This window comes from Dermacentor silvarum, chromosome 9, assembly GCF_013339745.2.
Source record: "Dermacentor silvarum isolate Dsil-2018 chromosome 9, BIME_Dsil_1.4, whole genome shotgun sequence".
NCBI classification, from domain to species: domain Eukaryota; kingdom Metazoa; phylum Arthropoda; class Arachnida; order Ixodida; family Ixodidae; genus Dermacentor; species Dermacentor silvarum.
The window spans coordinates 97,769,034-97,792,691 of record NC_051162.1 but is presented as its reverse complement, the minus strand read 5'-3'; the positions used below and the strand labels follow the sequence as shown (position 1 = coordinate 97,792,691).

The following is a 23,658-nucleotide window of genomic DNA, read 5'->3' as shown; positions in this document are numbered from 1 at the left end:
CGCAGCATATAAGCAGCGCGAAACTTGAGACAGCAAGGACTTCTAACACGTAGGGTTTTTCATCACAATGACTTTTTCAGGAACTTGTCTGTATAAACTCACTCGATAGCAAGGACACCTCTGCGTGTCCTTTCACCATCAGAAGGCTTTTAACAGAAGGTTCGGAGATCGATGGCATAAACTTTACGAAAACGAAACATTTTTTTTTTCGTATAGATCTGACGCAACATCCATAAAATCGTGAAACGAGCCCGTATTCGTAAACTTTACGGCAGATTCGGACGCACACAACAGAGGTGCACTAAGATCTTACGGTACATGTAGCTGTTCGTAACATATGATATCAACTATGCCAGCCAATCGTTATGCTGGTCATATATTACACTCTTGAAAATGTTTCTGCCCTTTGAGGCTTATCTTAATTGTCCGAAAACAATAATCGTCATCTGCCTTGCTTGAGTTTCATTTCTTGAAAACTCTGTGCTCGCTACTTTCCTCTCAAGAATGTGATGTCCGGAATGTACCAGGGCACTCAGCTTTAAAGGAAGGAAAGGCGCGCAAGATAGAAGACGGTTATCGTTGCGGGACAAGATATATAAGCCCCAAAAGGGTGCAAAGTTTTACATATAATTATGAAGGGTGTCGGCCACCGTCAAACAGGAACTTGCGAACGAAAGGCTTTATGAAGTCGGCTACACGTACAGTTACTGTGACAATCATCTGAATCCAGTTTAGTTGACGTGCGTTAAAGTGTTCACGATCTAGTAACGTTGGTGTTCACCGCAGTCGCCACCAGCTGCGTTTCGTCAAACATTTTTGGTAGCTCGTTGACTCACACCATTCGGCACACCGCGAGGAGAAAAAAAAAAAAAAAAAAAAGTTGACTTGCGAGCTTGGCGTTGTGCCTAAACCCTTCACCGTTCATTCATCGCCTTCTCGCGGGCGGCGGTCGACAAGAGACGTAAGCAAGCGCGCCACACGCGTTGTCGACGTGTCGCGCATACCGGTTAGAATGCATCGAGGCCATCGCAGTAACCTACACTCACGTTCAATTAAAAGTCGCCGGTAGGCGGGTAGTATCACTCCGGATCCCCAAGGACATCCAGAGGCGTTCATTGAACGAAACAGCGAGGAATTTCGACAAATCGAAGCACATATGTTACTGTTTTGGACAGAAAAAGTGCCGAGGGTTCCGTCACCTATGGTAATGTTCGGTCCGATTCGCTTAACAGGGTGAATCGTCGCTGAATTTCGCGTCGAACTACGGAAATTTCTGCCGTATTGTAAGAAACTTGGCGAAGAAACAACCGAAACTGATTCAGAGATCGAGGCCTGGTAGGCAAGCGGGCAACGACTGTGGCGCCATCTGGTAGCAAACTTGCGCACCATGTGCGCGCGCGAGAAAAGACAAGCGGAGGCTGTGACTGGGGGATGGAGGTCACAACTTTGAAATCAAAGTTTGTTGGTTTCGCTCGTCAACCGTCGATCGAGCAGCATCTCGGCGATGCGAGGTGAGAGCATGGGAGACACCTCGCGCTGTCAGCGCTCGCATTTCGCATTGAAGACGTTATGTTCTCGCGTGTTAGCGGTTCTTTCAAGAGCGATCGTGTCAGCCGAATGCGCTGTAGCCTTTCGTCTTGAAACTACTTCTTCATGTGGGTGTCCGTGGGGTAATCGTGGTCGTATTCGGACGGAGAGTTTGCGTTGGCAGAACTCCCGCCGGTGCGGCCTGATGTACGGGACTGTTTGAAGAAACCGTCGATCTCTTCCTCTGTAGTTGTACTGCGATAACATTGGTACGCGCGCGCAGAGCGCACTGTATGGACCTTAGCGCGGTACGGACGAGAGTGTGTCCGTGCGGTTTGCGCCTTCTTTTGGTTTTTCGGTGTGAAATGTGCGCGACCGTGAACGCCCATAATTTTCGATGCAGGTTCGTGCAGTCTCGATGTGACCGCAGGATGACAGAAGCGCAAGAGCGGAGAAGGAAGGAGTCGGGTCATCTTTCAACGAGTCAGGTATAATCTCCCGTGCGTTGTCGTGATGCCAAGTCTTTTGATGCAGTTGCGTTTGATAATTTACAATCAGCCACGCAAGTTTACGGGACACCGGATTTGCGAAAAAGCTGAATTCCGACGAAGCCTTGGCACATTATAACCTAGCTATATATTATATTATATTAAAAGCACCATGCATTAATAAACGCAGAAATTCGCATTTGTCTTGGGACTTGTGTCCCGTAAACTTTTTTGGGTGACGGCACATTTCTTGTTGCTTAGCTGAACTGTTAATTAGCCTATTTTTGGCGCCTAGAATTTGCCCTCCGTTCTTTCTTTAACATTTTAACTGGTCTACATTGGAATCGAATAATAACCCAGCGGAAGTTGTATGTCCCATTTAAACATTTTCACCTGTAATTTTAATGCGAAGAATTCTGTGCCTCATTCTTGGCACTTTGCAGTAGGTAGGTTCCTGTCTTGCCTCACTTTAATAAAACGAAAGTAATGTGTGACCGATGCTGGAATCAAGCGTCTGTCGTCAATCACAGCAGCCCGATGTTCTAACCATTAGGCCACAATCGCAAGTACAATTCTTGCGTTCGAAGCCAGCGAACACTTTAAAACTTTCTCATCTCCTTTCATCATGACAACTCGCACTTTGAGGCGCCGTGTTAGATTGCTCTGTCTCCGGGAACACCCACTTTTCCCAGTATTTTTCTCATAGCAGCTAATGCTATGTACAGACTGTGTGATGTACCAAATTCATGATCACCCACGGTAATCATGTTCTAACATTTCATCATTGGAGTAGAAATTCCATCATCGTTTTAATTTACACCTCATGGCATAGCCATAGGTATGTATGACTGTAGCCGCTGATGACATCACAATCCGTGTTTATCTCACTCACGCTCGTCCACTACACATGTAGAATCCAAAAATCGTCATGTTGTAAGCTCGCAGTGAACGGCCTGCGTAGAAATCATGCCGTCGAAGCCCTACGATCATCTTAGATGTGGTTGTCGTTGTGCTCCTGTCGTCACACACACACACAACTACTAAATTTACACAAACACATTGGTCCACCTGGTATCACTCTGCGGAAGCCCAAACAATGCTGGATAGCCAGGTACCTGCAAAATGCTTTGCATAACATCGATTCCCATAGTGCGTGGGATATGCACAATTTTAAAATTATAACCGTACTATAAGGGACTGACTGCTAGTACACCTCGATCAGGTTCTTGTTCTGTACCTGTGTTCTAGTGTGTGCTTGTATGCATATTGCTTTGTGCCAATGTTCTTGTTTCCTTGTCTGTAACATTTTATAGAGTAAAATTTTTCTAATATATGAAGGCGGTCACTTCAGAGTAAAGGTTGCAGAGGAAAAAGGGGATGCAGTATTATTGTCTTGTTGATAACAAAATCCTAATCCATATGGCAGTTATAAAAGCTGGATTGAGCAACCTTTGTTTCATTTGAAATTATGGTACTCCATTTCTCACTTCTACTTATCAATAAGTACCTTTAACTGCATCATAGTTGAGACGTGTGTAAGCGTTCTTGACACATACTAGCATGAAATCATTGAATTGAGGCACATAACATCCAAAATTTGGTTGCTGAAATTTATACGTGCACAGCTATTTCTTTTAGAGAACTGCATAATGTGTTCAGCTGCTGGTTTTAGGTATCACCACTGACATGTGTGCAAGTCTCTTTCATGTAATAGGCTAGTGCTTGTTTTCGTCTACCTTCATTTCCCTTTATCATTTCTGCATTTCACTGAGAAAAAAAAATCTGTTAGCTTCTCCTGTGCTTTCCTTGGCTTCATTGCCCCTTGGCTTCATTGCCCCTTGGCTTTGTATGTAAATATCCGTGTCAGTAGTATAGAGGCCACATTGTTTGCGTCAAATACAGGTGTAAGATGTTCAGGAGCACCAGCATGAACTTGGGAGCAGCGGTGTTGCCGGGATGCCAGGCCATCCTGTGCTTCATCAACATTGTCCTGCAGCTCGTCTCTCTGCCTCCCTCCTACTGGGGAACCTTCATTGCAAAGACTGATCAAGGTTCGTTGTTATCATCATTAGAACTTTAAAAATATTCTGGCATCTTGCTGTTTAGTTTCGAATACTATGCCCTATGCCCAGGGTGCGCACATGTCCTTGAAATTCTTGAAAACCCTTGAAAGTGAAGTGCATTTTCAAGGCCCTTGAAAATCTTGGAATTTTCTTCTTTCATTGAAAATCATTAAAAATCTTTGAATTTCGTGAGCAAGCAATGCACTCTGATATTGACGTTGTGACCTCCTTTCTATGGTAGATCTGCGTCGATCTAACAAACTCCCCATTTCAGAAACAATTCGCCGGTGCGAGCGCACATCGTTTTGCAGAACTGCGTGGAAAAAATGAAAGGCTTCACCGCGTTGAACCGTGAGACACGTGCCGCGCTTCGGTGCTGGCATCTATTTGTTATAATACAATGGATGTGTTGCAAGACTACATTGATAGTGTTGGAAATGTTTGGTAAACTTGCCCAGTTAACCCTGGAGAAGTCAGAGTAGCTGTTAGGAGCGTTCATCAGATTTTGGTAAACTTTTTTTTGGTATTGTGAACTTGTAAAGTGATCAAGGCTAGACATTATTAACATCATTATGATATACATATATTTATTTTTATATTAGTGCAATAACACTATACTGAATGTTTTGAATATATTTGGTGAACTTTACCCAGCCTATACTGCAGAAATCGCAGCCGCTGTTGTAAGCGTTCATTTGGTGTTGTGACCTTGAGAAGTTATCAAGACTAGTCATTTTTATTATAATTGCGATATACATTTATTTATTTTGTGTGCAATAAAACTAGTCATTTTTGGAAATGTTATATTAAAAAAAATCCTACTTTGGATGCCGCTTTGAGTCCTTGAAAAACCTGTAACAGGTCCTGGAAAATCCTGGAATATCCTTGAATTTTTGCCTCGGAAGCCTGTACGAACTCTGTATGCCTCTTTTTTTGTGATTGTGTTGCATTTTCTGTCTGCCATGAATGCACAGAAACTTAGCCAACTAAGGAACTGTTTGGACTCCAAAGTCAGAGAAATTGGCAAATAGAAACCTGTCCTGGAGTGGGTCTTGCAACCCGGCTGCTCTGCAAGCAACAATGATAATTTGCAGGGCTGTACAGCAAACACTCAGCGGAGTGACAATGCAAGTGAAATATACAAATGCTGACATAGTTTCTATTTTAAAATAGTTACGTTTACAGTAGAATTCTCTAAATACAGTAGAATTCTCTAAATACTTCTCTTAGGGGACCATGAAAGAACAAATTATTCAGGAAAACATAATAAAGTCGCCAATCAATAATTTGGACAGATTTGCGGCACCGCCACTAGTCCCATAGACTTAAACTGCCAAAATTTTTGACACCTTACAGCGCGCCATTCGTACAATTCAGTTTCTTACTGCATGGCCGCATGCTGATTTAACCACCGAGTCGAACAGAAAGAGCAATATTTTTGTTTTGATATGTCGTTGACGTGGTCATTAGTTATGTTGCCAGCGCCTTCTTAAAACGACAGCTAGTAAAGCCCAGTCAATCCAGTAGTCACCGAGCTGCACCCAAAGCATGGGACAAGCCAAGTCAAAGTTGTTAAGCTAGAAATGCTGCATCTATGGTTTGTTGTGTAAATTCTATGCGTCGAGTGTTTGTGTTTTAAATAGTGACACAGTGCTGGGCGACTTCTTTGATAGCTGTTGTGAAATTTTTTCATTGTGCATTACCAAGCAAGTGTCAAGTGGCTCTAACTGATCCTTGATGTCTGCACCAGATAGGGCAGCGATTAAGTGATGGAAGTGCTGAAAAATGACTGTTGCGAAGAAACTCAAGGTTATTCAGTGATCGCAGCCCGGTCGACTTCTGTTATGTTACCGTAGGATGAACAAGGGCTAACATCTGAGGTCTCTTATTCCTGGTGAGGCGAAGGAAGCAGTATAGTGACAGGCTGGCAGCCCGATTGTAGCACCGTTGCAACTTCGACATTTTTTATTTGCATGAAGTTCCCCGCAACTGCCTGATGAATTAATTATCTTCATTATTTACAGCATTACCATTTGATATGTTTGTTAGGCTTTAGCTCTTCCATAAGCCAATGAGGCAGGTTGTGGTTTCCAATAAAGTTCCGTTTAATCAGAGTTCACAAGAAGATGGGTTCCATTTAACCGAAGTTTGATAATATTGTTCCTATAGTCAGCGAACTGAAGTTGATGCTATTGTTCCCTTTATCAGGCATTTCTGTTTAGCCGAGTTTTATTTATCTGGAGTCCTTTGTAATCACTTATTTTCTTGCTCCTATATTTCAGACTCCTGATAATTGTGTCTTTTTGACGGTTCCCATTGAGTCCAAATAATCGGTCCACAAATGTATTTGTGAGGCTGATGTGTTGCCTAAATAATCTACCAGCAGTGACTTACACAGGACGTACCACTGTTTTTCAGTTTGCTCATTAACTTCCATATTTGCTGCATATGATGAACTGATATACGAATGCCTATATTTACTATGTCAAATGCGTCCAATGTGTGCAGAGCGTACTTCCGAGGAATTATAGTCTTGTCACTATGACAGATTTTTTTGTCCTGTTGTCTTTATACTTACACAGGTCAAGGGCCTGTCAAGCTCATTGTAGCTTTTATCCTTGGCCCCCTTCATCCTTGTAGTGAAAATAAACCTCACACAATCCCGCTATCCTGCTCCTTATTGCCACAGGAGCCATTCTCGAGCGCGGCCACTTTGGATTGTGGTACGTCTGCAGTGAACGCGTGCCATTCTTCTTCGAGGACTGTGAAGCTCCAATCACGTACCTGAGGCTGACCGGACTCAGCACGGCCGCCGGAGCGTTGGCCATCATTCATCTGCTCATACTGTTCGGAGCTCTACCGCTCATCGTCATACGCCTGGTCCAGTCTATTAGAAACATCGAAGACGGGTGCCTCGACGTGCGATTTCTGTGTTTGGCCAAGACTACTGTCACTGTCGTTGCACGTAAGTCTATAAGTCCATTAACTGTCTGCACAAATTGCTGAGTGTAGCAGCACTTAGAGGTTGTTAGTGATAAGATGAAAAGCAATACCACTGCCGTCGTGTTTCAGAAGGCGGTGGTATGGATTAGGCAGCCAATGGGTATATAGTTGATATTCCAATTGAAATTAAGAGGAATGAATGGAGTTGGGCGGTTCATGTAATGCGCAGGCCAAATAACTGGTGATCTATAAAAGGGATCACATAATATAAAATTAAGGAAATTTCTCGTAGAACAGATTCACTGCATTTTTTTCCCTAGATCTATTAAAGAGTGTAACCGATTACCTAAAGAATTTATTCCTGTTAGGTCCAGCGAACTATTTACATCATCACTGTGATGTTCTTGTGTTTTGCAACTCTTTGCTGTTTGTCGCAATTGCTTTGGTTGCTTTTGACCATCTTTTATTCTAGACTTGTTCTTGTATTGATCAATCCCCCACCCCCACCACTGTAATGCCACAAGGCGCTGTGAGTAAATAAATAAATAGATGAACTGAATGGGTGCCAACTATGGGAGATGCATGCGAGGATGGCAGGTGTGAGAGGGGGTGGAAACGCAGATGTGATAGGCCAAGTATGGTGTCCGTTAAATTGAGGGAGATTGCTTGTTGTACATCTGTTTGAACACAAGCGACTGTGTCTTTGTTATATCATTGTTCTGATCTGGCACACATGTATCACTGCAATAAAGCATATCTTTGGGCTACCGTAAAATTCTGAGAAAGCACTCACCTATAGTGAAAGATAATCCAAGAAGGGTTATTCTCCTAATTTATATTAACAATCTTCCTAACCACATTTCCCCACAAATTAGACTTTTGCTGAGGATTGTGTAATTTACTCAGGAGATAACTAAACCAGACGACGCACTGCTGCTTCAAGCTGATCTGAACTGCGTCCAAGCATGGTGTACTCAATGGCTAATGAAACTGAACGTAAATAAATGCAAAGTAATGAGAGTATATCGTAACAGTAACGCTCCTGCCCTTTATCCCTACCTTCTCAATAATGCTGTCTTAGAGGCTGTTAGCTCATATAAATACCTCGGCGTTCATATATCTAATACCTTGACATGGCAAACTCGCAGATTTCGTGGCTAACAATGCTAATTGAATGTTAGGTTTCCTTTGCCGAAACTTTTCATTGGCTCCTATCTCTTTACAACTGTAAGGTCGAAACTCGAATATGCCGCCTGTATCTGGGATCCTCACTCTGCCTTGCTTACCTCTTCCCTCGAAACTATTCAAAACCGAGCCGCCAGTTTCATCTTTTCTAATTACTCCCGCACCGCAAGTGTTACTGCAATGAAAATTCTACTGGACTTCCCTGACCTTACAACACCTAGAAAAATGGCGCGGCTTGGGCTATTCCACAAAATAAATCATACCAATCATCACCTCAAGAATGCACTACTCGCTGCTCCTCATTACATTTCGGCACGCACTGATCACAACTTCAAGGTTCAGAGTTCACGTACAAACCTGCACGCTTATTCCTTCATTCCAAGGGCATCGACCAGCTGGAACCGCTTCCCTGCCTCCATTGTCAGCTACCCTGTTCCATCATCCTTCAAAAGCGCGATTCAAAAGCCCCACTCCTCTCTGTAACGCCCCACGTGGCATTGAGCATATTGAAATACATAAAAAATAAAAAAGAAGTTGCGGGGGGGCCCTTGCTTGGTTGCAGACCAAAATTCAAGGGCTGTCAGCCTCGAATCCGGCGGCCAGCGGTCTAGGCCTGTACTGTCTCCCAGCGATCGCAAGCTTGCCTGACTTGCTTGTTCGCTTCCATCGGCGTTGATAAATTAGAACGTATTGCAACTTAAGAGCGACATAATTTTGTACACATTGTGCTGACCAACATATGTTCTTTATCACGAGCTGCATGCGGTTGCGTCGTAAGCACCACCGGTCCCCGATTTGACGGCTCAGCGAGCTTGGCCGGCTGGCTCCTAGCCATCGGTGGCTGTCAATAGATCCGACACTGCGGACGTGCATGCGGAAACACGTCTATGCTGCTTACATAGTCGTGTTTATATTGTCATCGTTTGTTTAAAACGAGAGAGCTGTGCAAACACGTTTGTTTTCACTTTCTTTGCAAAGTTAAGCAGTATTCCAAGCGTCCATGGAGGGGCGCCGGTCCTGGGTGGAGCTATGCGCCACGCGCTCTTTTCCCGAATCATCGTATGCGGCAAGTCGGACTCTGGCGCGTCATACGACGGATTGCTCACAAAATCGCGCCATGTGTCTCGCGCTTAATTCAGATGTGACACTTTGCACATTTGACCAAAGTGGCGACTGATGAAGGCTATGGCTATGCAGAATTATCAGGCCTCGGCAGCAGTGCAGCTAAGCCATAAATTTCTTTCTCACTAAATTGTATCATTTTGTGTAATTTAATTGATATTTCGTAAAAAGCTGACAAAAAAAAACTAGCCAAGGAGCCTGGTGAAAATGCATGAAGCAGTGAACAGGGTGAAGAAAGAGTTGGGGTGCTTGCTCGGTAGCTGGCGCCAATTTCAAATCATTCAAAATTCGAGGCGGGGTGCTCACATGGGTAGGAGCACTTGCTCGTGATTTCACGATTGTTGAAAACTCATGGTAACAACTTAATAGTTCGAGCACAAGGCAAGGACATGAGCAGAAACGAGGAATGTAGGAAATGCTGCTGCTGTTGTTTTCAGTGTCCTCTTGTTTTTTGCTTGCACTCTTAATTTGTTACCATGCCACTGTGCTTTGGTTAAGGTCCCTGGGAGTTTAACGCAAGACTATGGTATCTGCATGGCTGTGGTTGGACTGCTGTCATGCGCCACATATGTTTTAATTGGTTTCATACTGCAGACCGCTCAGGGCACAAGCAGGGCGGGCACATCGTGGTACAAAATACAAAATCAAATTAAAACACAATATAACTAGTAAACACAATAAATTGGTAAAATACTAGAAACAGCGTTATTAGGAATGTGTCGTTAGGTTCAGTAAGAAAATTGGATTGACTTCCTGTGCGAGTGAAAAATGAGAACTTCTAAGTGCATATCTTATAATCACATTGTAGCTGGTGCTACCATGTAATTGGCTGGTTTCTTTTCTTCTTTTTTTTTGTCTTGTGTTGCTCTGTATATTTATTCACAGGGTCTGGCATTAAGCTTTAGTTGGAAGTTAGAGCTTGTGACTGTTGTTTCGTGCTTTCAAGTGTCGTCCTAAAATACCACGCTAAAAATGAAATAACGTATAAGCATCTGCATTAGTAAAATATGGTGTTGGTACATGGGCGTTATAATGTCATGTACGCATTGTGGTCAAGATTGTTAAATATGAACAAGGTTCAAGCGCTAATTTACAGGTAAGAAGCAGGCTGAGAAACTCAAGGTTGAAATTCTCTCTCTCAATATCAATTGGTGCGATGTTGTTGGATGTCATAAGCTCTGTGGGAGAATCAGTCCTCTGAAATTTAGAGTAAATTAAATTTAGGGTAAATGAGTGTATTCCGACACTCCTGACAGTTCCTTTTTTTTTTCTCTCCAACAGTGATCCTTGCGGTGATTGTGGTAATCCTTGGCAGTATGGGTACGGATCATCCGGCCTACTATGAAGTGCAGCAAGGATGGGCATTCTGGATTCAGGTAGAGTGCAACACCCACCTTCTAGACGTCTGTGCCAACTGTGTTCCTTGTGAGCATTAAAGCCACTATATAAAGAACACTGCACTCTTTTACAGTGAAGCTCTTAGTGCGACTAGAAGCACTTGAAAGTTGTGATGTGCATGTTTTCCCGTTGTTCTGTAAGAAGTTAATGGGGCAGCAGATTTAGATTTGGAGGGAATGCGAGGCATGTTAAGGGTGATGTGCGGGCAGCCAACTGCAATGAAATTTTAGACTGCGTAGAAAGCCCAGTTTCAGATATTTTTAGATATAAAGCAGCCTCCATGGAAAATTTTATGTTTGAAATAGGAGTATGTGCCATGAAAAGATAATAAAGATAGCCATTTTTGTTACTCAAACTCAAAAAAATATGCCACCGTTATAGTTTACTGGAAGTGGCACATGACCTGAAACGATGAAAACCATTGTGGCTCTTCGGCATGACCTCCATGCTCTTCAGCACGACTTTCGGTAGCACTCCAAAGTCTAGGTCGCGTAAACGTTTGTGTAAGTACTTAAAAGTACTCAAAGCAGTAGTCGAGCTGTAATTTCATGGGAGAGCACTGCCTGTGTCAGTGCAGGGGCTGTGGATTCGTCTCCTGTTTATTTCCTTTGCTTTTATTAACAGTATGAAGATAAGCACAAATTACTTCCTGACAATTATTTTACACTTACAATTGCTAAATAAAAAGAGGCCTATTTCTCTCATGCCTTATTTCATCTCAGTCTGTTTTTACTCAATATATTGGTTGTTATTTGATGGAATATGCTAATACTGAGGCGGCACTATGAAATTAAGAAACTTGTAGGCATGGAATGGAATCAGCCAACACAAGACAAAGGACATTGGAGATTGCTGGGCGAGGCCTTCGTCCTGCAGTGCACATCAGTTAGGCTGATGATGATGATTTGACTAAATATTGTGCCTTTCTTTTTCACTTTTTGACAGAAGGGCAAATTATTTTTTCTTGAAATGCTTTTAAGCTCGTCGATATTTATTAAAATAGAAAATAAACTGCAGGGCTTAATATCCGAAATGCGCACGGCGCGCTCTGAAGGATGCCGTAGTACATGGCTTCGGATTAATTTAGACCACAGGGTTCTTTTGAACGTGCACCCCAAGGCATGGTACTGCTGGTACCACGGTACCCAAGCCACGGCTTGGGTACCGTGCTTGGTTATCGGCTGGGAATTGAACCCATGACGTCCTGCTCAGCAGCACGGCGCCATAGCCACTGAGCCACCACATCAGGTCTTTAAGGTATATAGCTTGTGGTTGCTGTTTATACAGGTTGTCATTCTGATCATCGACATCTTCCTTGTGCTGGTTGGCGCCCTGGAGAACATCCAACTTTGGAAGCTGCAGAACATGCAAGAAGCGGCGAACACAGGGACGAGCAGCTACCAGGACGACTTCTCCGAGACATACAGTAACCCTGGCTTTGGCCGACAACCCGTGTATGATGTGCAGCAACGCGCGTACGACACCGAGCTTCCTGCGCCGCCGCCTTCTCCGCCCGCGGAGTCGGAGGGCTCAGACTTCAACGGATCGACGGCCGGATTGCCACCGCCGCCTCCTCTGCCACCGCCAGGCGACGACGATAACGGATACCCAGAACCCGACGCTGGTGCCATGAATGGTGCTGACCTGACCTATCAGAATCCCACATTTGAGGACAGGTCACCGAGCGCTCAGAGGAGGACTGCCAACAATGAACCGCGCTATGGCAACATCTGAAGTGCAAGTGATTGTAGTGGACCGGTAAGGTTTGACGCTGGGTCGACCAGCCCAAAGCTGTCTGAGCAGAGTGGTGTGAAAGACTAACGGTTCTGTATGTAGCAGAGACCCTTTAAAACAAATTCTGCTAACATGAACTTTCTGTTAAGCTAACCACAATGGGGACCTTGGTTTCGGTGATCATTTATAGGGGTGTGCGAATAGCGATTTTTCAGACCGAATCGAATACGAACCGAATAGTGCTAAAAGCGAATCGAATCAAATTGCATATCAAGTACTTTTTGAATAGTTTTCGAATACTGAACAGCTGTTCTCACAATTAATATAAAACGATATTCACATCTTAGTATTCTTAGCATTAGAAGCAAACAAGTAGTGTATGAGCATGAACAGGGCTCTTCAAAGACTGTGAATGATCGCTGTGCAGCCTGTAAAGTATGGCTACCTAATTGACGTGTCCTGCTCCACTATACAAGTTCTCATGTTTTATGTCTATGCCCGCGAAGGTAAAAATTTACTTTACTTTGCTCCAATTTTATGTTTATTTGGGTGCAGTTGATGTGTGGAAATATTTAAAAAATATTTGCATTTACAGATAGTGACTATTCGATTCGAAGACCGAATTGAATAAGACACTATTCGATTCGTTATTCGACACTATTCGATTCGTTATTCGAAAGTTTCAAATATTCGCACACCCCTAATCAGCTATCAAGGCAAATTTCGATAAGAGCACATTTCTGTTGTTCCTTCATGTTTGCTTTAAAGGAGTATTGACATGACATTTTCGACTTGCCATTTTTTGTGTTAAATGAAGGTTTTAACTTTTTAAACTCCAGAAAAAAGAAACACCGGAAACCATCAGAGTGCCCGACATAATTTACTGTACTACTTGTTTCAACGAACTAGTTTCTGTTTCAATACCCTGGAGATGGATGTGCCGTAAGGCCATGATACGTTGCATCGCTCCTTGTGGCTTCCCCATGCCACAGACAAGCCACTAATTCAAAAAAGAATCTTGGGCCCCTCTCCAGGATTCTCTAGGCCTTTCTTCACACATTGTGATGCCAGCTGTGTGCTGCACGTGATGCTACCAGGGTAAAAGCTGTCGATTGGTCGGTCGGCTGCAGAGGATAGCGCCTACGTAACCAGAGCATGCTGTGTGTTATGAGAAGAGAGGGGTGCTGCTTGCCCACTGTGCACCACAAATCTATCTGTCAAGCTTCCATTCAGTCGGCGCCGGTGCAGAGGGTGATTAGAGGTCAGTGGAGGAGCTTTTCTTCTGGTGCGCTGATGTGATTCATAGCTTTTGCTGCACTAAATGGAGTTTGTGAGAGTACGCAGCGAGGAGGAGAAAGCACCAGTGGGGAGGGTAGCGTAGGCAAGTGAGAAACAGCAGCGGCCACGTACTCGTTCATCAAATGCCTGATAATTGCTATTAATTCATCATTTCAAACAATTCTTGCAGCACTATGTTTATTGTAGGCTGTCGCACAGCTGTCATTACATATGACGAATTTTAGAGCGCAGCTCTTAGGCTTGAAACTATTGCTGCAAGCGTCGGCGTTGGTGTCACTTGTAACCGCGGCGTGCAGTGGGCGATGAAAAAAATGGCGAGAGTGAAGAGGTGCGAGGAGGAAAGCGGAGAGGAGGGTGCAAAGGGACCATGAGGTGGAAAGCAGAGGAGCAGGGTATGGCGAAAGTATGAGAAGAAAAAGCGTAGTGCAGTGGTGATCTGGGAGTTCTGTCGACGGCGGCTGCTGTGAATCGCACCCACGTGTCACCCACGCGCTGGCTCTCGCGATTTCCAGATTAGTGAGGCACTTGCGCCACACTTCGCTCCATTTGCAACGTGCCGCATGAGGCAGATTGACCGCGCCAGCCAATATATCGCGAAACAAAAACACGTATAGAGCTGCGCTCAAATTTCGCATTAGGGAGTATCGTAATCATCGGTGAAATTTTTGAACTCAGAGTGGTTTAGTACCCCTTTATTGTATATAGCGTTTCCCATCATGCTTGCTCCCTGCTGTAAAATCATGGCATATTTAACACACAAAAAACATGGGGTAAAGTTTCTACAACTTCAAAAATGTGTGTCAGTACTCCTTCAATGGCCCTTTAAAGGTCACTTAAACATTTCTTAAGGTCAACACTCCTTTAAAGGGAGCCTGCTGGATAGATATGTAGTGGTCGCATTTATCTCTTGAACTTCTTGCGAAAGCCATAGCTGTTGTGTTGTGAAGTCTGTAAAAATGTTGCTTGGGAGAAGGTTTGTGTATAGAAATGCACGTGACTTGCCTGGTGCGAGTCCCTAATATTTAAAGTGCAATTAATGCTGACAGGCGCTTTTATAATGACATCATACTGCACATTGATGGTTCCGTCTGAAGAACTTTCGTCAGTGTTCAGGGGCTTCCTACTTCCAGTGGATGGACAGCTATACTACCTGTGCCATTTCTGCTGTAATACCCGGTGATCAAGACAACAATGGGTCTCTTCGATTATCTATCCCTGACAGTCCCGGACTGCCCAAAGCAGTGCTTTCAGCCAATGAGCGTTGTGTGTGCAGCTTCTCGGACAGTCCGGGACTGTCAGAGACGGTTAATTGAAGAGGCCCAATGATTCCACAAACCAAATGTCGACGCTGTGATTTGTGCTGATTCGATGTTACCAGCATCTTGCCTTTGATAAACTTGTCTACTACTGACTTTCAATTTGAAGAGTTGTTACGGTAGCTATGATTGTTACAACTAAAATTACCAGAACCTAACAGTCAAGTACAGTGCACTCCGTAGGTACACTGAGGACTGTTGACAATGAACATTATCGAGGAAACAGTGGAAATGGTTGAATTGGCTGGGCCAACTTTGGTCGACAGGTTGTGAATCAGGGCTTGTCAAACTAGCTTGAGATTATTGCAGCCAAGCTGCACGAAAGATCGTCCCGGTCGGAGCATGTAATGGCCATGGTATGCACTAGTGATTTTTGGTTACAGCCATTAACAACAAAATTGCAAGATCAACAAAATTGCCATGCGATATTGAGGCTATGCATTGGCAGAGTACCCAGTGGTGCTTGTGGCCTCTCAAAGCCCCTGGTCGCTCACAATACACTCCAAACATTCAGACAAGTTTTGGGGAGTTCTTAAATGTCAGCAGCACAGCTGGTAAGCATGGATTGTTCAAGAGAATATTTATTGTAGCACCCTTTTTTTCCAAATATTTTGTGCCTCTCACAATATTTTTTTTCTCATATTGGCCATTTATCATCTTGTCACTGCACACTGGTGACGTCAACTTGAATGGCTGTCAAATTTTGTGTGTATTGCTGTTATGTAGATAATGGGAGAAACGAACTGAAATGTTAGTCGGAACAAGCCAATAGGCACATGCAGACAGAACAGTGTGTGTGATGATGCTGTAATGTGCCAGCTGCCTTATAATGTGTAGAATAGTAGTACAATATTTCTTTTGCATTCTCGGCTAGCTTTTTTGAATATGCAGCCAAGCACTGGCTACTTTTCAAGCATGGAAACTCACTTTGCATGCACAGAACCCAAGCAACTACATTAGTTCATAATGTGATAGTCCTTGCACCAATCATTTCCGAGTTTGATGTCGTGTTTGCTTCATGAAAACAAAAGGGACACTACTGATGGTCACATTGTCATTATTTTACTTCACTGAGTCTGTTATTTAATTATTATTTATTAGATGTATTAGTCCACGAAAGTCGGTGCTATTTTCTGCTACCTGGTTGGTTTGGCCGACTGAATACTGGAGTGTTTCGTTTGCTTTAGGCTCTTATTATCTTTTACTGTTATCATAGACTGCAAAAGTACAGCAAGAGGGACCAAAGTAAGCCCACATTTACAGACATTTGAATGTTGAAACGTTCGCTGTGGTGTAGTGTACTTTCATATCACATGTGTTCACAGCAATGTGGGTCACGGCTGATATAACTTCTGTGCGGTTGTGAAAATGCACGTCTTTTCTGTAGTGTGGAAGCGGTGCTTTATGAAAAGTCACTGCAACTAAAAAAAGTTGTAGTTCTCATTTGCAAGTGCAGTGGCATCATCTTTCTGGTGTTAAGAGAAAGATTCAAAGCTGCACTACTGACTACAGTTAAACCTCGATATAACGAAGGTGTACTTGCAGCGAAAAACTTCAATATATCGATAATTTCATTATATTGAGGTTTCGTTAATTCAATAGAACTAAGATGGGGAAATAAGAATAGTTTGTTACATCGCAAATTTTATTAAATTGAGGTTCGTTATATGAAGGTTTGACTGTAGTTGGTCTTGACACATGTGCAGCATGTTGCCACAGCATGTGGCTCGTAGGTGAGTCACGACGCACAGGAACTGGGGGGTGAAAATGTGCTGCCAAAAGGAATGTGTTAACTTATAAAGGCGAGCTGCTTTTCAAGCAGCTTGCTTGAGTGTATGCTTGAATGTGTGCTTGAGCATAAGTTCTTTTTTTTGTTGCAGTGTTTTTGTGCGTTGTGGTGTTTATGTTTTGCATGAAGCAAGAATGTTTTGAAGGCAGCTTAAGGTACTGTTATGGTGTGCACCTGTGGTTTTGTTGACAAATTCGAAAGAAGTTTTGTTTACCTTGCCATTGTTCTTGCTCAAAATTTACCATGCGACTTAATTTTTTGGTCCATGTCATTTAATGAAACACTTGACATTATTTGCCTTGCTTGCTTGAACATTTAGTTGCCAAAGGCAGTGACGCCATTGCAGCAGCTGGCTTCTCCAATGGTGTGGCACACATATTCCAAGTTTTTTTAAAAAATATTTGTTCCGACAAAACTGCAAGCATAGAAGGCAAGCGTTTGACTAAACAATACAGACCAAGAAATGCGACATTTTAATAAAATTTGAGCGGTAATGAAGTAGCAGTAAGCATAAAAAATAGTTTGTGTTATTCGAATAAGAACACTGGCCACTGTATACTAGGTAATTCTTTGGCATTCTGTAGTTAAATATCACCCAGGCCACAGCTATGTGGCTCTAACAGCTCTGTGAGAGTGTTTGCTGCGATTGCAAGTTTGGTGTTTTGATTAAGAGAAAGAATTATGCATGTTTTCTTGTATTGAGCCCTTTATTACCTGAAACTTGCAAATGGTGCTGTTGAGACAGTGTGTCTTGGGAATGCCTGTTAATGTAATCTATTAATAATAATTTGTGCACATTGAAAGTAGTGCACTTGACAAGTAGGCTTGAACAACTTTATTGCTGGCTCTTATCACTGGCTTGTTGATATTTGGATCTTTCTGAAAGCCGGATTTGGTGCTGGTAATTGCCTGGTTTGTCTTTATCGAATGGCTGCTTTGTGAAGTCTTGTACAATTTGCAAGACTGCATGAAGTGATTACTAAGCATGTGCTTTTTCTGAGCTGCTACAAATGTGCTCATTTTCGGTGCTTTTATCTTGTAACCTAATATTTCAAGGTGTAGTAGTTGCAAGGTATACTGCAATATATAAAATTATAGCCTGATCACTGGTGTTTTGAATGAATGTATAGCAGGCAATTTTTGAAAATTTTTATGTGGAACTTCAAAGAAGCACCTTAACAGACCATGCATGAAAGTAATAATTTGCTATTTTTACTAGTACTGAGTGTAAAAAAATCAGAAATATAGTCAACTTCTGTTAATTCAATCTTGATGGGACTGACAAACCTGGTAGAACTATCCACCTGGTCTAATTGAACACAAGCCTGAAAAAACTCCGAAACATGCCATTGATTCACTTGGCAGTATTTTCCTCTAAAGTTAGCTTCACCACAGTACAGTCGTGCGGTGAAGCGTACCAAACAGAGAAAGTTGCCACTGTTACAGGACATATAATGTGTTCCTTAATTTGCACACGCATGTGCGCCGTCTCTGGTCACAGTACGAGCACTGAGATGCCTAATAAATTTACTGTCAAAAACCGTAGGAAATTATATATTCACTTGACAGTCGAATGCCTTTCTTTCGTTCGAATTAAATCTGAGAATAGCTTTCTTTTTAATTTTCTCCTTCTGAATTTGGAGGGGGGGGGGGGTCAGCCAAGAACCGAGGTCAGCCTATATTTGTGTAAATATGGTAATTTGCCTTTCACCATAAAAAATGTGCTGCATGTAATTGTGAAGCTCGGTCTCTGGCATTTTGCTAATAGAGGAGTGGATGTGGAGGGCTATGTGTCCAGGTGAGCAAGTTTGGGGGCCAGTTAGATTTTTAGAATACAACCTATAGAAGATTACGAAATGTTTTCTTTGTGTAAAATATGAATGTAGCCTATGCTAAAGTGCAAGAAAATATTTTGCTGTTGTCATACAAGGTGTACACATCACAGTTCGCTGAGTAAGACATGTTTTTGTGCCAACATACTGATGGCCATTGAAAAGAGGCTCCACACATTTCTTGCTCGTGTCTGCCACTTAACCCGGTGATGAGCGAAGCAGTGCATGCTTTTATTCTGACGAGGCTTTAACAACATTGCTAGTGCAGATTATGAAGTTGACATGTGTATAATATTTGTCACATAATCTGGCAATGAACAAAAGAGTGTGAATATGTTTTTATGGTGACAATACTACAATTCTTCATTCTTAATGCATTTCATAACCTTGTCAAAGTTGTTTGTGGCATGACGGAAAATGTTTATGCATACGTGCCAGAAGTTATTGTGTCTAGTCTCCTTGCTATTCAGCATTGTCACTTGCTGCTTGTTTTGTTTGCGGAAGCTGGTTCACAACTTCCATTTCTTTGTGCCCTAAACTGCAGCATCTGTCTTTTTTTTTCATCTTACTGCACTTGGTGTGAGAACAGTAGTAGTTCACCGGTTAGTATGGTGCTGACTTTGCACCAGAAAGCTTTTGCCATGAAATTGCATTTTCCGAGGCTGTGGATAAATGTTGGAAGAGTTGAATCTGTTGTGTATGGATGGATGAATTGTGGAGGTGTTTGAATGCGTGGAAGCAGACTGTTGCTTAGTTTTGTTTTTCTGTGGAAGCATTGTTTAAATGTGATGGGTAACAATGGTCAACCTGCACCAGTTAAAAATTTAAGTAGGCTCTATCAAACAGCACTGAATTAGTTTAGTCTGTTCAAGAATTATCTAAGAACTATGTTCATTCATTAATTAAAAACCATATTCACTTGTGTGGTGGAAAAGCGTTAACTTTAGGCAAACTTTGGGCTGTTAAAAAATTATTTAAGAACTGTGTTCATTTGTTTGATGGAAAAGCGTGAACTATATAGCCAAACTTGCCTTTCTTCAATTTTACGCTGAGATGTCAGCACCAGTATGTCAGTGTGATGTCATGGGATTGTGAAATATTTTTTCATACTTGGGCCGTTTGGGAGAAGAAAACATTCTTCAAACTTACTAGGGTCAAGAGCGTTGGTTTCTTTAAAATGCAGTGTAGTCCTTGCTTACTGATAAACAATTAACCAGACCCAAGTAGACGGTGTCCAAATCTCTGATGTTACGGCGAACTGGTGCACCAACCTTGAGACTGTGTTGCCACCCACCTTTTCATTTTTACATATTTTCTGACTTAACAAGCTTTTCTCACAGTAAGAGTGGCCACTTTGTTGTTGAAGTCTTATACAGATTTGCTAAACATGCCTCTTTAGTGGCCCTTTAATGCAAGCAAATCTCACAGCTTTGGTTAGACTGCTATGCTATCAAAGCATTTTGAAGCTGCCTAATTCATACAGAACTTTGGGTCAACTCAAAACTTATTTCTTAAAGGCAGATCAGTACAGCCAAAAATGGCTGATGAGGGGAAATTCATAAATCTAGTTGAAGCATCCCCTTGTTTGATATTTCTGTGCACGCTTGCAGGTGCCTTCAAGCCATTGACACGGTTGCAATAAGGCAACCTGGGACCTACATGTTCACATAACTGTCTAGGTCATGTATGTGTTCTGTTCTCAATTGTAAGGATGTGTGCGTGCGAGTTTTCTTGCAGTGTAATTTTGTCTAGGTGCTGTCAAACCTGAAAACAGCAAATGTGGATATAACGAATCATCAGGTATGATGAAGTAATTTGAAATGTTTCTCGCCAATATCAGTATGTAACAAATATATGTTTATAAAACGAATATCAAATATAACAGAGGTACTTTTGTGTCACATGCTGCTTAATCATAATGAGGTATGGGTGTACGTTCTATTCATTGGATAATTCTAGTGAAATTCTGTAGGTCATTAGAGTTTGAATTTGCAAGCATCATCTGGGCCTCTGAATTTAGCAGCACTGTCTAAACAGCAATATCGCATGCGTAAATGTACATTCCAATTTGCATTAACCTAAAGGTACATCACGATGTCTTGTCAAGTGTGTAGATTTTTTGTGCAACCTCAACGTTCATATATAATTGGCCAGTTGTGGCACCCGTGTACTAATGGCATAAATTCAAATGTGAATAAATCAATATTGGCTAGGCTGTGTTATTGAATTTCTGTCTTTGTCTGCGTTTGTAACAGTTACTTAATTCGAGCTCCACAATGTGCCTTTGGATCCACCCCTTGCTCAAGGACTACAGAACGATTGGACATTGCACTTCCTTGCGATTAGGGGGAACAGGTGTTGAGATTAGTTTTTATTGTTCACGTTTCAATTTATGCTGATGGTATGGTTATGTCCAAGTTGCTCCTGTTGTGTATGTAATCCTTTCTACTTGTTCTGGAAAAACATTCTGTTGAGAGTTGTTATGAGATGCCTTGTTAGTCACTACAGTTGTGCCCATAGAGATGTCTTTGATATATTCCCTGTTCATATTTTGTGGTTAATTGTGTTGACAGTGCATTATCTTATGAAAATATAGACACTTGTAATGCTTTTGATGATTCAAAGCACCACCTAATTTAGTTTTATGCAAATATCTTTGTTAGTATGTTTGCTGTGTCCGCTTATGTATTGGAACACCCCCTGCAAATCCAGTTATCTTAAGGATAATATGTTCTTCTTCACTTAAAAAAAAATCATGGAGCAAATTTAAAAGCAACATTTACTAATCTCTTGAAATGTGTATTTTATATGCTGTAGAATGTTTTTTATTACATTTGTGTAGGTCACATAAGTGCGAAGTTTTTATGAGCCATTACAGATGCATGTCAGGTTCTTTTTATAAGTAAAGGTGTAACACATTGACTTTTGACAGAATTCTGATAGCATTGACAATGTCTTGCGTTATCAGCACAGAAACTTGCAGCTCCTTTATGCTTCAAAATACTGCTTAGAAATGCCCATGGAGTTGTTTTTTTTTTACAAGAATATTTTTGTTGGTGTGTTTCCTATGTGCACTTGCACTATGCTACAATTTTTCTACACATGCCACTGCATTATACAGTGGTAGTGTGTCTTTCTTCACAGCAGGTACAAAACATTGTTTTGTTATTGTGAACTCCTATACAAATGCCCTCGGTGACGCATCTTATGTTTCACATTGTTTTGAATATGTTTTGCATTGTTATTGTTCATGCAAGTACATAATAAAGAAAATTCAATTTAATGGACAGTGCTGCCTTCGGAGATTTCATTCAAGTGTACTTTATACATTGTTGAAAAGTTAATGAGTGTGGAATAAAGATGAAGAAAAGATTTAAAACGTGCAAACAAAACAAAAAGTGTTGGTCTCGTCTAAGTGTTTCTAGCTGTCCTTGTATTCAATTTGTGCTCAATAATCTTTTCAATGGATATGAACCAACTAGCCCAACGAGAAGCTCGATTTCACTGAACTAAGAAAGACATGGCACAGTGGAGTTGGTTCAGAAAGTGAGCTACTTCGAAAGTATTAGTGAGGTCAAAGGTCACATTTTTTCAAAAGTTGTGTCTTGAGCACTGAATAGATGTTCACTTTCATGTTTGACCACCCTTAACTTGAAGTAACAGCACAGTGCTGAAGACAGGGCGATACGGTGTTTCAACGGGTGCAGTGATTACAGCAACTAAGATATACTGTCATTCCACAATATACGAAGACGTCTACACGCCCTTTAAGTTGTTTCAAGACATTTTTTCGACTTGTGTTTCTTGGGTCGTTGGCATTGTGGTTAGAAGCGAGATGGCGATTTCGTGTGTCTGCGGATGTGTTCATAAGGTTTTCATTCATGAATGGCATGGGGATATACGAAGGTACAAGCGCGCTCCCGGCCTGGTGCTCGGCCATTATGGGACCTCAACGCTTGGAAAGGGGTGTTTGACCTCAACCCGAAGGCGCCCCCACCTGAATAGGTGCTTGGGGCGCCACATGGGAAATGACCGCCATGGGAGCGGCCCAGACTACTTTTTTTTCCGTGCTCACGTTGGTTTCGATGGGAATTCAGGGCGCAGGCTCCTTTCCCAAGCGTATCACCCCTGAAGGAAGCCAAACGCCAGGCCGGGGCACACTTGTACCCATTTGAACCAGTGGGTGCCTGGCGGCGGTGGGAATCGAACCCACAGCCTCCCACAGCCGAGGCGGGCATTCTACCACTAGGCCACGGCTGCGGTAAGCTGTCGCTGAGTTTAGCAATCATCTTTGATAGTTTGTGCCACATTTTTTTGTGTATCAAATCTAGTGGGTCGTATACAGTATGCGGAGTGACATTAGGCAGAAGACGCTTGGAACAGGGCATAGTAGTGAGGAATTGCGCAGGGCCTCTGTGACTATACTTCACTACACGGCCTGCGATGTTTTACTGTACTACACAACATGCTTAAACACATGGAGGAAGGAAAATAGTTTTACGTCACACAGCCAGACTTGGCAATTGAATGCTCCTTGACGCCAGTCCCTTTGCTTAGTCGTGGCCCAACACATGACCTCTTGCATCGAGATCACGTAGCAAGAATCGAGATTTGCCAAGACATTTGGTTTCGAATGGGCATGGAGGAAGGAAAATGCAAATGGGTATAGAAAAAAACTGTCAGCCCTTCCACTGGGGTGGAGATGGAAGACCAGCAAAGCTGTATTATGGTGGGAATTATGTATTTCCAATTATGACGATTTAGATGGGATGGTGTAATTGGTTATTTTGAACTAATTAAGAATGAGAAATATATATGATCCGGTGGTTTTAATTTATTTTGTGACCACAGGGACCATGACCTTATGGTGGCTACGGTACACCGCCATAGGGTGTACAGCAAAGGTTGGCACATTCTTCATAAACACATCACCAACGCCGCGCGCGTTCGGTGACGCGGGCA

At 42.4% G+C, this 23,658-nt stretch overlaps 1 protein-coding gene across 2 annotated transcripts in view; it reads left to right on the top strand.

The window, feature by feature from the left end:
* The window catches only part of LOC119463416 (uncharacterized), a 29,064-nt gene extending 6,989 nt beyond the window's left edge, over nucleotides 1-22,075 (top strand). Inside the window, exons 1-6 of one of the 2 annotated variants that reach the window (XM_037724268.2) lie at nucleotides 1,427-1,511; nucleotides 1,931-2,015; nucleotides 3,918-4,066; nucleotides 6,768-7,043; nucleotides 10,610-10,704; nucleotides 12,014-22,075. In XM_037724268.2, the coding sequence (XP_037580196.1) occupies nucleotides 3,925-4,066; nucleotides 6,768-7,043; nucleotides 10,610-10,704; nucleotides 12,014-12,460 (960 nt within the window). In that variant the 5' untranslated portion in view covers nucleotides 1,427-1,511; nucleotides 1,931-2,015; nucleotides 3,918-3,924 and the 3' untranslated portion in view covers nucleotides 12,461-22,075. Of the gene's footprint in view, nucleotides 1-1,426; nucleotides 1,512-1,930; nucleotides 2,016-3,917; nucleotides 4,067-6,767; nucleotides 7,044-10,609; nucleotides 10,705-12,013 lie in introns of those variants that run through there. The other variant, XM_049655752.1, reaches the window with a different exon arrangement.
* Nucleotides 22,076-23,658: the final 1,583 nt, after the last annotated feature.